At 34.5% G+C, this 15,699-nt stretch overlaps 1 protein-coding gene across 5 annotated transcripts; it reads right to left on the reverse strand.

The window, feature by feature from the left end:
• Window positions 1-954: 954 nt before the first annotated feature.
• Window positions 955-13,576, reverse strand: LOC109057917 (protoporphyrinogen oxidase). 5 transcript variants are annotated; one of them, XR_006162019.1, is made up of 14 exons: window positions 13,461-13,551; window positions 12,638-12,757; window positions 11,749-11,883; window positions 11,173-11,288; window positions 10,961-11,093; window positions 10,656-10,800; window positions 9,490-9,683; window positions 9,300-9,363; window positions 8,882-9,000; window positions 8,550-8,663; window positions 7,194-7,343; window positions 5,477-5,519; window positions 5,087-5,384; window positions 955-2,137 (listed from the first exon to the last, which is right to left on the reverse strand). XR_006162019.1 is itself a non-coding variant. In XM_042773034.1 (13 exons), exons 2-13 carry the CDS (start codon window positions 12,722-12,724, stop codon window positions 5,251-5,253), a joined length of 1,434 nt encoding a protein of 477 aa, XP_042628968.1. In that variant the 5' UTR covers window positions 12,725-12,783; window positions 13,461-13,576; the 3' UTR covers window positions 4,025-5,250. The 5 variants fall into 5 exon arrangements, 4 of the variants coding, with proteins under 4 accessions (XP_042628968.1, XP_042628969.1, XP_042628970.1 ...); XM_042773034.1 differs by lacking the exon at window positions 955-2,137 and having other exon boundaries at window positions 4,025-5,384; window positions 12,638-12,783; window positions 13,461-13,576; XM_042773035.1 differs by lacking the exon at window positions 955-2,137 and having other exon boundaries at window positions 4,025-5,384; window positions 12,638-12,768; window positions 13,461-13,567.
• Between the last annotated feature and the right edge of the window lie 2,123 nt (window positions 13,577-15,699).

Here is a 15,699-nt window from a genome sequence, read left to right on the forward strand (position 1 = left end):
GATAGATAGATAGATAGATAGATAGATAAATAGATAGATAGATTTTGTTCAATACAATTATACGTTTATGGTTCTCTAATTAGAGAATATTTTTGGGATAGTTTACCATCATTTCTGTGGTTTTCTCAGCGATCAATCCAACTTGCTGGCTCCTTCAATGTTGAAAGGTCACTCAAAATCGCTTTCCAATACACACATTATTTGGCTGAATGTGTACAGAATGTGCCAGTCCTCCCTTCTGTCCGCCAGAGACATGACAGTGATGAGAAACCTTTAATAGTGAAGAACTGAATGGTCTATATTAGATTTCATTACTTTTCATCACTTGACTAGGCTAAACAAACAAACAAATATATATCTGTAATATATCTTTTAAATATATCTGTTAAAGTTTTTTAAGATATATAATTTATTATATAAAATCAGATAATTAACAAAAATAAGTATATTATAAAGCACATATAACAATATTAAATTAAATGAACATCTTACACATTAAAGATTAAAAATATAGATTAAAGATATTCAAAAATAACAACAACAATACTAATATATGAGTTTGTGTGTGCACGCATATATACAGTATAATGTATAAAAATAATACTTTCATGTTTTATATTACAAAAATACATTTTTAATACTCTTTAAATAAACAAATAAATATTATATATACAGTATACATTCAGATATTTTATATCAAATATTAAATATTTAAAAATGATATAAAATATGAAAGATTAAAAAAATTATATGCAAAGGCTTTATATACCTAAATGAAAAAATATATAAAAAAATACAATGTACAAAAATAATATATTTTTTATATGACAAAAATATCCTTTTAAAAAATATTTTTTATATACTAAAGATCAAAGATGTTTACAAATATTACATACAAAGACATCTCTACCAAAAGCTTCTTAAACAGTTTTGACTTCCTCTTGAGATAAAGCAGAATTTGTATCCAGCCTCAGCTGGAAAAGACCACCTACCATCTCCAGGAATGAATCTACCTTGAGTTTGCAGGACAGGTGTAGGACATGTGATGAGTGACAGGACTTCTAATGGGCCAAGCTCTGCTTCTTCCTCACCTATCCACACAACTCCGCTCCACTATTCCAATTAATATCCACCTCTATCAGTCACAGCTCAGACAGGAGATGAGAACGGAAGGGGAAAATATAGCAATTATTACACACCAATCAGTTTCAGGGATTGAAAAATTCAGTCCCTGTCGGGAGAAATAGGGTGAGGGGCCGGGGACCGTCACCAACGATCATGTATTCATTATGGGAGATGTTCCAGCGCCTATGAGCTCTATTAATATTTTAGCTAGTCCACCGCAAAAAAGCGTAGGCAAGAGAGAAAGAGATTTTTCCGCTGTCATAAACTGATCTGAAGCGCACCCCCCCATTCTGCAAAACACTATAACTTTCTGATTAATTAAACTCCTGTGGATTATGAGCATGGCGAGACTGACTATGCTGCCTACCGAAGAGTGGGGTTTAATGTCCTCAGCAGCTTTGCAGATAATTGCATTCGCAGGCAATAATTCTTTGTTAATATGACTTGGAACATGGAACAAAACACTGGGAGAATAAGATACAGGACCATTATTCCACCAAGCCAAGGTTTGGAGAGTTGTGGGAGGTGGGCAGCAGTTCATGAACGACGGCAGCCCCGAAGGCTTTCCTTCCTCAATTCACTGCGCTGATTGAACATTTAAAACCAGCACCTCAATACTGTACGAACACTAAAGCTCCTTCTGAGACCCCATTGCACCATATGAATTTCAAACAGGCATAACTATGCCTTCTCCTTTAATTACGGAACAATTTGCAGGCCTTTTAGCATTCGACAACAGTAAATTAAGCGTTTTTATGCTCTGAGCAATCAAGCCTTGTCATTTTTCTCCTAGATTTTTCATCATCTTCTTCTAATGAGGCATCGGGGGAGGATTATCTCTTGTTTCTTTCTATTCGCCTCACTGGTTGTCCACACTTCAGCTGACCAGAGGTCACACTCAGATGCTCCGTTCTGGTGTTAGGAAATCTGCATTGTGACAAACAATAGGGGCAACAGGAGACCGCTGATGGACAGTTCGGCCTCCAGAGGAACTCCCTCATGTGTGATGAACCTGCAATGGCACAATGACAGTTGCCAGATTAAATCACTGCTTTTTTATTTGCATTTATTTGATCAAAAATCTAGTAAATACAGTAATCGTGTGAGATCCGATTACAATTTTAAGCAACTGTTTTCTATTTTAAAATAGCCAACTTTAAAATGTAATTTATTGGTGAGTTGGCAAAGCACATTTTTCAGCAGCCATTACTCCAGTCTTCAGTGTCACATGATTTTAATACGATGATTTGGAGCATGTTTATATATATATATATATATATATATATATATATATATATAATATATATATATATATATATATTATCAATATTGAACATTATGAATTGGACAACAGTTGTAGTCCTTACATAGGAAGATGCTGAAGTACACAGCTATTTACCAAATAAACAAAGAGGCTCAAAATAGATTTGAGTTGAAATAATAAATAAATAAATAAAGTTTACGTTAGGAAATAAACTCATTTTGAAATATAACAAAAAATAAACTATTATGACCAATAAAGTCAAAATTGTTGAAGTCACATAGAGATATAAGAATCACAATTATGAGTAATAAAGGAGCTATAATAATATTTAAAGTCACATTGGGAGATATAAAGTCACAATTATGAGTAATAAAGTCCCACTGGAGGATGTTATTATCATATAAATCAGAATTATGAGAAACAAGTTACAACTGTGAGATACAGGAAAAACGTGTTTACACTGATTGATACAAAAGTCATTACATTGGCACAGCTATCTATGAAATTAACAGCTGCCTGAGACGCCAATCAATTACACACTTTAGCGGTCATCATTACAATATAAACAATTTGGTACAAAAATATACTGCAATTGGCCCTGAGAATATTTTAGACAGCCACTGTAAATATCGGTAGACTCTGCATCTGTTTTGTATGCTTCAAGCTGAATAACCAAACAAGGATAAATTGTCTTAAGTAGCCCAGAAATAAAACAGAGGGACATAACATCTCACAGCAAAACTGCTGCCAGGCCTCTTAACAATGCTCATTCTGTCAGGAGTTCAGCAGAGGAAGACTGCCAACCGCTCCCCGAGGAATTTTACAAGAGTTTCCTTCACACATCAAATGACTGTCCTGCAATGCCAACGTACTTCTTTTGTGCGGTTCCATTTTCCCTTTTACAGCCATATGTTTCATTTTCCCCACTGGTTAGACATAACCATATGCTGTCCTTTTTTATTATTTAGATTGAGGCACTGAAGTGAGTGAATGTGATCATTGATTCCTCTCAAATACTAGTTATAAGACAAAATAAACATGAACATCTCATGTCTCATGTAATCGCTCATTTAGTGTTTCAACCGTGGAAAGACGTCAATAAAACAGCTTGTAAACTAAATGTCATGTAGCACTACTTAAATATACAACAGGCAAGTCATCAGTGTCCACCGCTCCTTAGTTCGCTAGACAAATGAGAGAAGAGTATTTCACTAAATAGTAGCCTATATATTCATCCACTGACGTTCAAAATTGTGGTGGTGTGAGTCGACAGGACAGGAAATCACTTAAAATGTGCAAATTACAAAACCAACGAGGAACAATACATTTCAAGGTTGCTGGCAGGCACAGCTTTCTTTGTCTGTGTTTTTAACTGAACTGTCAACAGACCCAGAGGTGGAAACAACAGAAGCATGTCATTGTAAACAATAGGTAAACTTGCCATTTGTCAGATAATGGTTTCAGGGGGGGCTGTGTAATTTGCACATTAAATATTTCATATTCGTCCTGTTTTATTAATGTAAACTCCTCTTTAGCTGCAGGCTTATTTGCTTTAAACTGTACTGGCACTCTTAGTTGAATCTACTGTCTGTTCATTAATGGATAGATGTTATTAAATAATTTTTACACTCAACAAACCATACACATATCATTTATTCATCATATTCAAAGAGCCATTGCTCTGAGATAATCACATAAAAACACATGATCATTTACTAAGTCAGAAAAAAATTAGAGTTTTTTTCATGAAATTATTGTTACATACTACAAAAAAAGTCACATTCACTATAAGCACCTAAGGCTGAAAGCAGTACAATCAGTCTTCATTGCATATGGATCCATAATGATGTCTCACAAGTACTGCATGTAAAAGGCAAATTGGCACACCTGTGCATTTCTATGATAAAACATTATTGCAAATTGAAGCTGTGTGACACATTAAGAGAAATGCTTTGCAAAGCATCTGTGTGTGAAAAAAATGGCTCTCAAGCATCCATTAAAGGTCTGGTTCTTGTATACTTTGAATTTTTTGCCTTTTGAAAGTCAATGATAATGTACATGGTCATAGCCATTTCCAATCTACTGCTTGGCTCAAATGCAAAATATAAATTGTAAATTTGCCATTGAAGCCACTTCAGTGTAATGGTGTAAAATTTTCAGTGCAAAATGTTTTTTAGTGTAGCCTGATGTAATGGCACTTCATCTCAGCCTTGTCAAAATACCTGAAAACTACCATCTTCTTTCAGACAAATGGAAGAGATGAGTGAAAATATACTACATTTTGAAAATCTTAGTCTACCCCTGGCCATTATTTGATAGATGCTGAGGTGACATGAATGCAGGTCAGAATAACCTTTCCTAATGGCAAAAGTGATTCAGACAGAACTTTTGGGTGAGATACTAGTAGCAATTGACAATTTTCCAGCCCAAGATGTCAAACTTTAATGAAACTGACTGATGAAAATATATTATATTCCTCATTCAAGTGCCCCCCCCATTGTTAAACATAAATGAGAATTTAGGGATAAAAAAAAAAAGTCAAGCCAATGGAGCACCAAAAGAAAGATATTTTCTTTGAAAACAGTCTTACTTACTTTCTCAGTTTTGCTTCTTGAGTTAATGTTCTCGAGACATTTAGATTTTATTGGAAAACAAAACATATAATCTATCAAATTATATTGAAATATATTGAATTACCAAACAATTGGATGCTCTCTTGATTTCCATTTTGGGTTCAAGTAAAACATGTTGTTCATATGGTAGTGTGCATTTTTTTCAGATGCTTCTCAGCAATCACAGAATGGATATCACAAAACCTAAAATATTCAATAAAAGCAGACAAAATTAAAAGTTAGTTTAAGTCATGTTTTCCCAATGAGACCCTCAGCTGCAGTCCGTCCACTAAATATAACATCATTGACAGAGACACCATCGTAGGAAGCTCCCGCCAGTGTAAGGGGCAGATTGTGGTTGCTGATGTATTGCCTCATCTTTTCTGAAAATAAGAAACGGAACACACAACTGTCCCTCATTTACATGACTCAAGGAAAGGATAGTGGAATGAGTTTGGGTGATTAATAAACTCACCGAGTCGTTTCCAGTGTCCTAAATGATACTGCGGAATGCAGTTCTGAAAAAATAATCACATAGATAAAATGATTTAATAACAGGAATGCCAGAGCAGAGAAAAACACAAAAGAAATGACATTCATTATTCAAAAAAAAAAAAAAAAAAAAAAAATAAAAAAAAAACCTTTCAGATATGATATTCCAGATTAAGTAGCTGCCTGAATCTTTTCTCTTTGTGGGAGTGTATAAGGGTAATTAAACTGTTCAAAAGACAATGAGACAATGTAGCATGAAAAAATGCATGAGTATGTGTGTGTGAGAAATTTTCTTCTTGCTCTATGACCATATAATTAAGAATAAGTCAGTCAGAAATGAAGTAGAGCAGCTAGTTGCTCCTCTTGCCCCCACACCGCCACTCTGTCCTGAAAACGAGTGACCCTCCCAGAGCCCTCCTGTTCTGCTCACTGAATTCCCAGAACCACAGAGATGGAGAGCAGGGGCAACGTTTAAAGAAATGGACCATCTGCACTGATTTATGGCAGAGCAGAACCCCAGAGAGAGCTGTGAGCTCCATAAAGTGGATGCTACGCATGGTTGACTCAAGCCAGAGCTTGTATAGCAAAGATTTTTTTGGCCTTTCTTCAAATGGATGTGAATTAATAAGGCCATATTTTAGACTTCTATAGCAATTAAATCTTTCTTCCCAGATCCACCAAAGTTCAACCAAAAACTGCCAAATTTAGTTTTACACAAATGTTTTACACCCTTTCTCTGACCTGAAGAATTACACTGCCTATTTTTTGCTATTTTAGTATCTTTAAGACTTACATGCATAAATGCTTTGTTATGATTGAGTCAACACCTTTATGTAACGAACAGTCTCTTACTTCAAAACAGCAAAAAAAGTATTTTTTTCCATAATATGCGCTCCTTAAACTAACCTTTTTTATATATATAAATCATACACACACACACACACATATATATATATGTATAATAATATTTTATAAAAAAAAAAAAAAAAAAAAAAAAAACATAAAATAATATAAAAAACATAAAAAACAGTTAAAAGTATAGTATTTAAAAACTATATTATTATTAATTGAACAAAGACATCTTTTTTTCATATTTGTCATTTCATAATAGCAATAACTCAAGGGTATGTTTACAGATATATTCACATATCTGGCTATATCTATAAAACAAACAAAAATATGATTATTGTTAGTATATATATATATATATATATATATATATATATATATATATATATATATATATATATATATATATTTAAATTACCTTACATATAAAATATAACAAAATTATTATTATTATTTCCTACATTAATATATAATATCACATATCTATTTTACACATAAAATGTATATAAACAAAATTTTTTATTATTATTACGATTATTTATAAAACATTGACATCTTCCAATTTCCTATCATTTCATAATGGCAATAACCAGCTTAAGGGTATATACAGATTACATACACTTTATAAAATTTGTAACATCATAAATACGTATATAACAATTTAATAACAGTGGTTGTAATTATTATTAGCAGTGGTGAGATCCATGTATATCTTTTTATTTCATATTTGCATACATTTTATAATAGCTTATTTACAGAGACTTTAGGAACTCAGTTTTGCATAAAACACTCCTCACCTGTGGTAAAATCACTGTAATGGCTTATTGCTTTATTTTAACACACAGTCTCACCTTGAGTAAACCGACGTAACTCCATACAGGTTGAGAGTTTACGCCCAGGTGAGAGGTCACAGCCTGGGTGGCTCGATCCAACAGCGTCTGCTTCGTCACTGAATCAGGATGACCAAACGTCTGCTCAAACCATGCACCCCCCATCATCACTTCAGTCAAACACACACAGCTAGAGCACTGAGCAGCAGTAATTACACTAGAAAATAACACCATTCACACAAATGGCTTCTGTGATGATAACAGCTGGAATCGTCCTCATAACATCCACTCACGGGGCTGATTCCCCAGCTGGAGGGAGTTGCATTATGTTATTCAGGTTGCTAACACTGCTCAAAGCATATTTCAGCTCCACTAATGGCACTCTGAATCTAGAAGTTTCTGGCTTCTCGACTATATAGATGTTTTCAAGCAGGGGAAAAACAACATGTTCTAAGCAAAGGACATCTAACTATTAAATTAATAATGATTTAAGTGGGGGAGAAATGAATAATGCAATGGCAATTTTTGTTGTTGTGAGGACCACAGAGTACCGAAGGCTATTTTTATTACCGCATGTAATATGTTCCTGATAGGGGAAGGGGGAAGAGATATAGACACATCTCTCCAGAGACCTTGTCTTTAAAGTTTAGAATGGTTTTTCTTTATGTAATTTTTCTTCATTTTTTTAAAGTGTCACTTTCATTTTGCCAGATGTTCTAGCATTGCCCCCAATGTTTTTACTTTCCTTTTATATTAAAAATAATAAAATACTTTATAATAAACATTTTACAAAAATATCCTTAAAACACCCCCCCCCCACACACACACAAATTCATATATATTTATACATTTTATTTTTGTGTATATTTTGTGCAACACACACTTCTGTTCAAAAGTTTGGGGTTGGTAAGATAAAAAAAATACATTTAAAATTTAAAAAGATCTCATGCTTACCAAGGCATTTATTTGATAAAAAATGCATAAAAATAATAATAATAATAAATCAAATAAATAAATAAAATGTGACTGCAATTTAAAATAACTTTTTTCTATTTTAATATATTTTAAAATCGAATTCATGTTTGGCATCAATTTTAGCATCATTACTGCAGTCCTCAGTGTCACATGATCCTTCAGAAATCATTCTAATATGCCGATTTGATGCTCAAAAACCATTTATTATTATTATCATCATTGTGGAAAACAGTTGTGTTGCTTGACTTAGCATTTACTTACTCTTCTAACAATGTAAAAGTTTGTCACTTTTGGCAAATATAAGGTGTTTTTGCAGAATAAAACTATAAATTTATAAAAAAAAAAATTACTGAAGGTAGAAGGCAGAAAAAAACCTTAGAGTATATAAGACATCAGTCTCACCGTCAGTCTAGTGGTCAGTCCTCCACTCCGATTGTGTTGTGGAAAGGGAACAGAGTCGTACACCACCCCCAACAGACCTGGATCTTCAGAGGAAGGCACCAAATGTCCAAAGCCCTAAAATATTAAAGCATGTGCACATATACATACACACTCATTATTAATAATGCCTACACATACATAAAGTGCTTTGATGTATGTACAATTAGGAAAGCTCTTCCATGCAAAGAGATTATGAACTGAACAAAGCAACCAAACTTCTTGAGCATTTAATGGTTTATGGGTCTACATAATTTTTTGTCTCATGCATTTAAAATCACTGAGTGAAGTCTTACAGTAACAGGAAGGATGAAACCTTCATATTCCAAATTCACCACAGCAACGGTTACTAAAGCGATGGATCGCAGCTCTTCCAACAGAGGCTGAGCAGCAGGGGGCAGTACAGAGGCTAATTCTGGTTTTTAAAAAAAAATACACAGAAATTACTGTAAAATCTACTTTCTATTAAAGTATGTTGACTGGGTAGAGAGCAGTGTGTGAATCTACAGCGCCACAGCAATAGTGATCACATTTAACTTCAGTTGTGAGCTCGCAATGTGAACTGAACATCAGAAAATGCATAATAATATAAATGTAAATGCATTTCTATTGGACTTTTCAGCTTGAATCAACTAAAAACTCACTAAATTAGACTTAAAATGATGCAAAACTAGGAAACATTGGAGTACACCACTGTAAAATGAGTGTATTTACCAGATGCAGGTAGTGTAGAAATCACATGATCTGCTTTCAAAGAGACCCCATTATCTAGTTTGATCTATTTAAAAAAATATATATTTTTTAAAGTTTCAAAAATAAGAAAACACTCAGTAAAAGACTTTCAGTCAGCCCATCTCTTGAATGTCAAGAGAAGTTACGTCTTCCTGCTGGGCCATCATCTCACCTCCCAGCCTTCACTGTTCATATTCAGACTCTTCACTTTGGCATGATGATGAAGCTCCACTCGCTCTTGTCTCTTCAGCGTGTCCTCCAAGGCTTCTGGGAATGCCTGCATGCCTCTTTTAAGAGACCATTGAGTCCAAGACTCTTTAGATGCTCTCTTTGCCAAGTCAGAAGGGACTACTTTAGGACCACCTCCTTATAATATGAATACAAACAAACATTAATCAGTAACACCTTCTATGAAATCTGATCAATTATGCATCATAAAAGGTATTTTAATGTCTTTATAATAAACACCAAAATCTATAAATAAATAATGATAAACAACCTATCCATAAATAATTTATATGTATTAAACTATTTAACCATGGTTAAAATACATTATAATAAAGCATTATAATAAATATAATTACCTATTCATGGTTACACCTTTTAAAAGAAATGATGGTTACAAGAAAACATGGTTACAGTACACCTTTTAAAACACCTTTCAAAATTCATTATACTGTTATTATTTTTTATTTAACAAAAATTGTTAGAAAAACATTACTGCGTTATGGTTTTAAAGGTGTAATTATGAATATATAAATATCATAATGTAATGTGGCAATTTCTGTGTATCCTGGCAGCTTCCATAGCACAGGGGTTGAATACTTACGCAAGCAAGATACTTACGTTTTTTAGTTTTCCTAAAAATATTTCCAAACAAAAACACAATGTCAACTTACGATAACTGATTTTGAATTTCAGTGCTTTCAAATAATATATCCATCAGAATGAAATATCAGTGTACCATTTATAATAATGATAATAGGAAAGAATTGGTCAGGGGTCTGAATACTTTTGCAAAGCACTGTATATATATGCACACACAAAATAAATAGTTTTATACCTTTATTTAGCAATGCATTTAGCAAAGACATTTATAATGTTGGAAAATATTTCTATTTCAAACAAATGCTGTTCTTTTCAACTTTTTAGACACAGATTCTAAAAAATATTAAGCATTATTATGTTTAATAATAATTGTATTATTATTATTACTACAGTTTATAAGCCAACATGAATCAAAAATACAAATTCAAATTTTATCATATTAATGCATTGCATGGTGGCAGTGTAAAAAAGAAAGAAAAACAGATTCTACAGGCCCTTCTGTGCTCTTACCTGAACCCATTAGCATGCCCAGCACGATGGAGCCCCGAGACCGCTCTGCTTCATAAAGAGGTGGAAAGCAGGAGCGTACACTCAACTGTCTGCTGTCTCCAGCAAAAACTCCTCTACACAGGCTGTCTATGGCTATATTTGCCAACTGCATGGAGAGATACAATCAGGTGGGTTGAATCAGTTTCAGATTCTCTCCTGTCACTAAACATTTGAGACTGATTTGTCATGGCAGCAAAGCACGTCGTACAGGACAAGGACAACATGGATCGTTTAACAGGTCACTGAGCCTCCATGCTAAATCTCACCTCAGAACCCAGTCGTCTGGACACAAATGCATGCACGGATTCATCCTCCTCTGTCCCTTTCCTGATCAGTATCTCCTTCAGAACGCTCTGAATTATGGGTCGAGAGAAAGGAGGGATGGTGCGGACTACCCCACTAGAGGAAAGCAAAACAAGATAAGAAATATTTATGACTTCAAATAGGTAACTGCACGCACAGTGGAGTTTCCTCTCACCCAGGTCCTGATGGCATCTTGTGCAGCTGTCCCTTCACATACAGGAAGCGGTTCTTAGACGCCACATGATCCTTTGTAACAGGCAGGATTTCAGACTCAAGACCCAACTCAGAGACCTGCACAAGAAAACAATAACTAGAACAGTGTTCCTGCTTCATAAATAAGAGGTCATTTAAGGTCAGTACGATTTTATTTTTAAACAAATTCTTTTATTTAGCAAGGAAAAATGTAACTGGTCAAATGTGACAGTAAAGACATTTATAATGTTACAAAAGATTATTATTTCAAATTTATAGTGGCTGGAACGCCACTCTCTTGTGAAAGCGCGTACAACAGTTAGCGGAAGCTAGAGATTACAGTTTATAAAGTTTTAAACATGGATATTTTTCTTGTACAAATGCATCGCTTCACTTCAGGAGAACTTTATTAACCCAATGCTTTTGTTAAGTTGGTGGGAACTCATTTTCAAAACCAATTATAATATCAGAGATCACGCGAATTTGATCATGTGAATTGAAATTCTTGAATCCATACATATTTCTCTATGACCATGCACATCAATTCACACATGCATACCATATTCAAAGTGTTCCGGCCGACAGCACCTGCAGGTCGCACCCCTCTTGGTCCCTGTTCAAACACGGCCCCGTCATCCCTCCGTATGGAGCTCAACCAACCCCCACATCTCCCAGATCTCTCCAACAGCACAATCTACATCAGCAGAGGTGGAGGGTGGTGTACAGTGTTAAAGGAAATCTGTTATTATTCTGAATTTAAATGTGTTCTGACCTTCACGTTTAATGTAGCAATGAAAGCATATCTATTAAATCACAAATTCACATTGAAAACCGACTACAGCTTTAGCAGCAATGACCTTTGTAGATTCATCAATGATTACAAGCTGGCTAGATCGCAAAGCTTCAAAGCAGCTCTGAACCATGAGAAATGCATCAGGGAAAGAGTGCTTTTTTAAGAAAGAAATTAACTCTTTTCAATTTTGATCCCAAAATTATTTGTGTACAAATGAAAATATGAAAATGAAGTTGAGCTAGATGTTCTACATTAATACCATTTGCGACAAGGGGTTCTTGGCATGAGAAGACCCCTGAACTAAATTATAAAATCATTAAGATGGATTAAACTTTTCAACTGAACATTTATATCTACCGTACCGTTTAAAAGTTTGGGCTCAGCAAGATTTTTCTGAAAAGAAGTTAATACTTTTATTCAGCAAGAATAAGTGATTGAAGGTGACAATAAAGGCATTTATAATGTCACAAAATATATAATATATAATATTTGAATGATTTCTGACACTGAAGGCTTGAGTAACAGCTGCTGAAATTTCCATCACAATAATAAATTCCATTTTAAAACACATTAACATATTTTAAACTGTAATAATATTTTACAACATAACTGTTTGGTGTAAACATTTTATGGAAATGACTCGCCGATACTGTACCTTGGAAACATTAGGACTCTTGCTCAGATGATGACAGGCCGACAGACCCCCAATCCCCCCACCAAGCACAGCTACGACCTTCTGCATTCAGCTCCAAACACTTCCACACCTGCAACAAAACTGACCAAAGTCTAAAATGACAACGCCTGGTCAGCAAGATCACGAGTGAATAATATAACAAGCATAGTTCTTCTAAAGCATGCAACCTGTCCTTTCCTAATCCAAGAAAGAAAATAAACATTAAAGTTGAGCCACATTCAGCCACTCGGTCATGCTGGACAATGCATCCTTGACAGTTAACTAGACTTGAAAGATAATGATTAGGAAGGGTTTTCGACATTGGTATGGGGCCCTATGGACTCAGATGGGAGTAGCAGGGTGGTGACCCCTGGTAAGATGCAGCAGCTGTCATTTATCATATTCAAACAAAAGAGGTTAGAAACATTTTTCCTCCAATACCAAGTGTCCATTATCTGTTAAATGGTCAGAGTTAAACTTAAATTTTTAAATATAAATATATATTAAATATGTAGAGTGTAGAGTGAGAATATTATAGAGTCAAGTCTGACAGCATATTTTACATGACGAGTCTCATTTGAATACAGAAACACGACAATGCATCCTGAAAATAACATGCATTTCTTGTAGCTAACGTTACTTAGAAACAATGTTTGCAGACTTTCTAACATACTTCACTTGCCTTTGCTGACATACAGTATTAACAGGAAGATAAAATGTGGAAAAGTTGCAAAGAACCCAGAAGGACCACTAACTTAATAAATATAAATTACATTCATAAAAATTGAGTAAAATCATTTGTTACCTGGATATAATTGTGTGGTTTGGATAGCGCGGCTTCTGCTGTTACTTAGTTACACAAGAGTCTTGTGAAGTAGTGAAGCGGCAACAGTGAGGAGAAAAGAGAACGAGTGTTTCAAAATAAAAGTCCCATCCCGTTTCCGCAACTTACTCAGCATGCAATGGAATACTCGACCACTAGATGACAGAAGAGACCATGCCTCTTATGACTTTTACTACATCGTTGGCTTTTACAGTCAAAATGACTGCTGCAGATGTGTTGCATCATTGGTGTCTAGTGTTAAAATTAATTATACCTCGCTTTTTTAATTATTGCACATTACATAGGCATGTGTGTGTGTGTATGTGTGTGTCTGTGTCTGTGTATCTGTGTATTTTGGCTCAACTTTCCCCCAGTGTGGGGTAAATTGAGCCTTGGGAGAGGGCAAGTTGAGCCACAAGGATTTAAACTGTGCCATTGATCATAAGTAAAACTGAACATTTTCACCTCATGCTATATCAAAAGAAGAGAAACTCAATAAAAATGACTTCTTAAAAGCTGTGTGTAAGCCTTGTGATGGACTGACCATCCATCCAGGGTTTTTCTCTACCTGTGGCTCAAGACACTGGGTTACGCTCCAGCTCTCCACAACCCTAATAACTGAATGGATGGATGGATGATTTCTTAAAAGTATTATTTAAAGGTACAGTTCACAATTCTTACAGAACGGGGCTAATAGAACTTAACATCCCACTTATAAATGTTGCAGGGAAATACAATTTAATTAAAACTTAAATGGCCAATTTTCATAAACAAATTAAAAATTCATTTAATTTTTTACAAATTTCAGAACAAAATCACGTTCAAAACAAAGAACAAAATATATTAAAAAAGTAAAATTAATGAAGTATAATGTAGAATTACAGTAAAAAAAAATACTTATAATTATAAGAAGGGGTGAGCCACTGGCTCAAATTACCCCACTCCGACCATTTTAACAAACTTGTATCATCCAGCAGTTTAGAGCTAACATCATGCTCTCAGTATAGATCCATATAATAGCCTCCTAAAGCACAAACACGTGTGATATTTTTTCAGATTTGTCTGTAATTTTTCAGACACAAGAAGCATGAGTCCTTGAACACACAAAAATCACTTTGAACAGCAAAAAAAAAAATTTTTTTTTTACTTACCAAATATTCCAAGGGCTTCTCTCAGTCACATGGTATATTTGTGGTCACATCACCTATTTTGTTTAAGGTTGCCTAGAAAAAAGTTGTGGCTCACCCCACTCTCCCCTATATTTGTTTTTATTTTTTGCTATTTTTACAGAATTGATTTCACTGTTGACAAGTACTGTTGCTGACAAATAAACGTTTGCATCATGGTGGAATGTTCACTTAAGTACTTCTTTCTTGACAGTTTAATAATTAGATGCCCAATAGTTACATTAACTGTAGAGAATATCAGTGTTTTTCTGTGATTTATGAAAAACAAATATGTAAAAAGAGACCATGTGAGAAACAAAACTCTGACACCAAGTGTGTGGGTATGTTTCACTGGCAGGCCATAGAATCTTTGTGTCACTGAGAAGCTAATGGACCGTGCTAATTTAATCCCATGTGACACAAAGAGGCCCAGGAGCTCCCTGTGGTTCAAGAGATGGCTCTGTTGTTTTTGGTATTGCGGAGACCCCTTTTAAAAACCACACGTCATTGTTCACACTCACACATACCTCGGCTCTGGGGTTGTAGGGGTACCTACCATAAGACTATAAGAACTTCATAGACTCTGTTACCTTAAGCACACCACGTCAGCTTAAATGAGGTCCTTATGCAGTGGACCTGCTTTGAATTTTAATTCAAACACGTAAAGCTCTTTTAAGTTTCATAAACAAATTTGTCATGGATTGTCTTCTGGATTTTCTTGCAGGCTTTTATTGTGTTTTAATTCGCAGAGGAAAATGTGTTAGCGTTTATTCATTTTCTCAACCTGATTACCATGCAATAAATTATAAAAATATATGTGTGCAAAAAACAAGAGGTGATCTGTTTAAAAGGTTTTTCTAAACAATCTGGTGATGATAAATACCCAGAGATGTTAATTTTTCTTAGCTCAGCGACCATCTTTTTTGGAAAAACATTTGCTGTGTATTTCATGCATTACGGTACAGTGCATTTAATTAGCATCAAGAGAATGTTTTCTCCAAAGAAACCACCTTATCTTACCATATTACATTCAGCTGATACTACATATTTACTAT

This window comes from Cyprinus carpio, chromosome A16, assembly GCF_018340385.1.
Source record: "Cyprinus carpio isolate SPL01 chromosome A16, ASM1834038v1, whole genome shotgun sequence".
In the NCBI taxonomy this organism is placed as follows: Eukaryota; Metazoa; Chordata; class Actinopteri; order Cypriniformes; family Cyprinidae; genus Cyprinus; species Cyprinus carpio.

Bases quoted from the DNA above. Each gene is read 5' to 3' on its own strand.
- LOC109057917 (XM_042773034.1), bottom strand. From the start codon at position 12,724: ATGCAGAAGGTCGTAGCTGTGCTTGGTGGGGGGATTGGGGGTCTGTCG. The intron at 10,801-10,960 runs GTGAGATTTAGC...CTCTCCATGCAG, and splicing joins CCAGACGACTGGGTTCTGAG to TTGGCAAATATAGCCATAGA. The intron at 8,664-8,881 runs GTAAGACTTCAC...TTAATATTTTAG, and splicing joins GTTTCATCCTTCCTGTTACT to GGCTTTGGACATTTGGTGCC.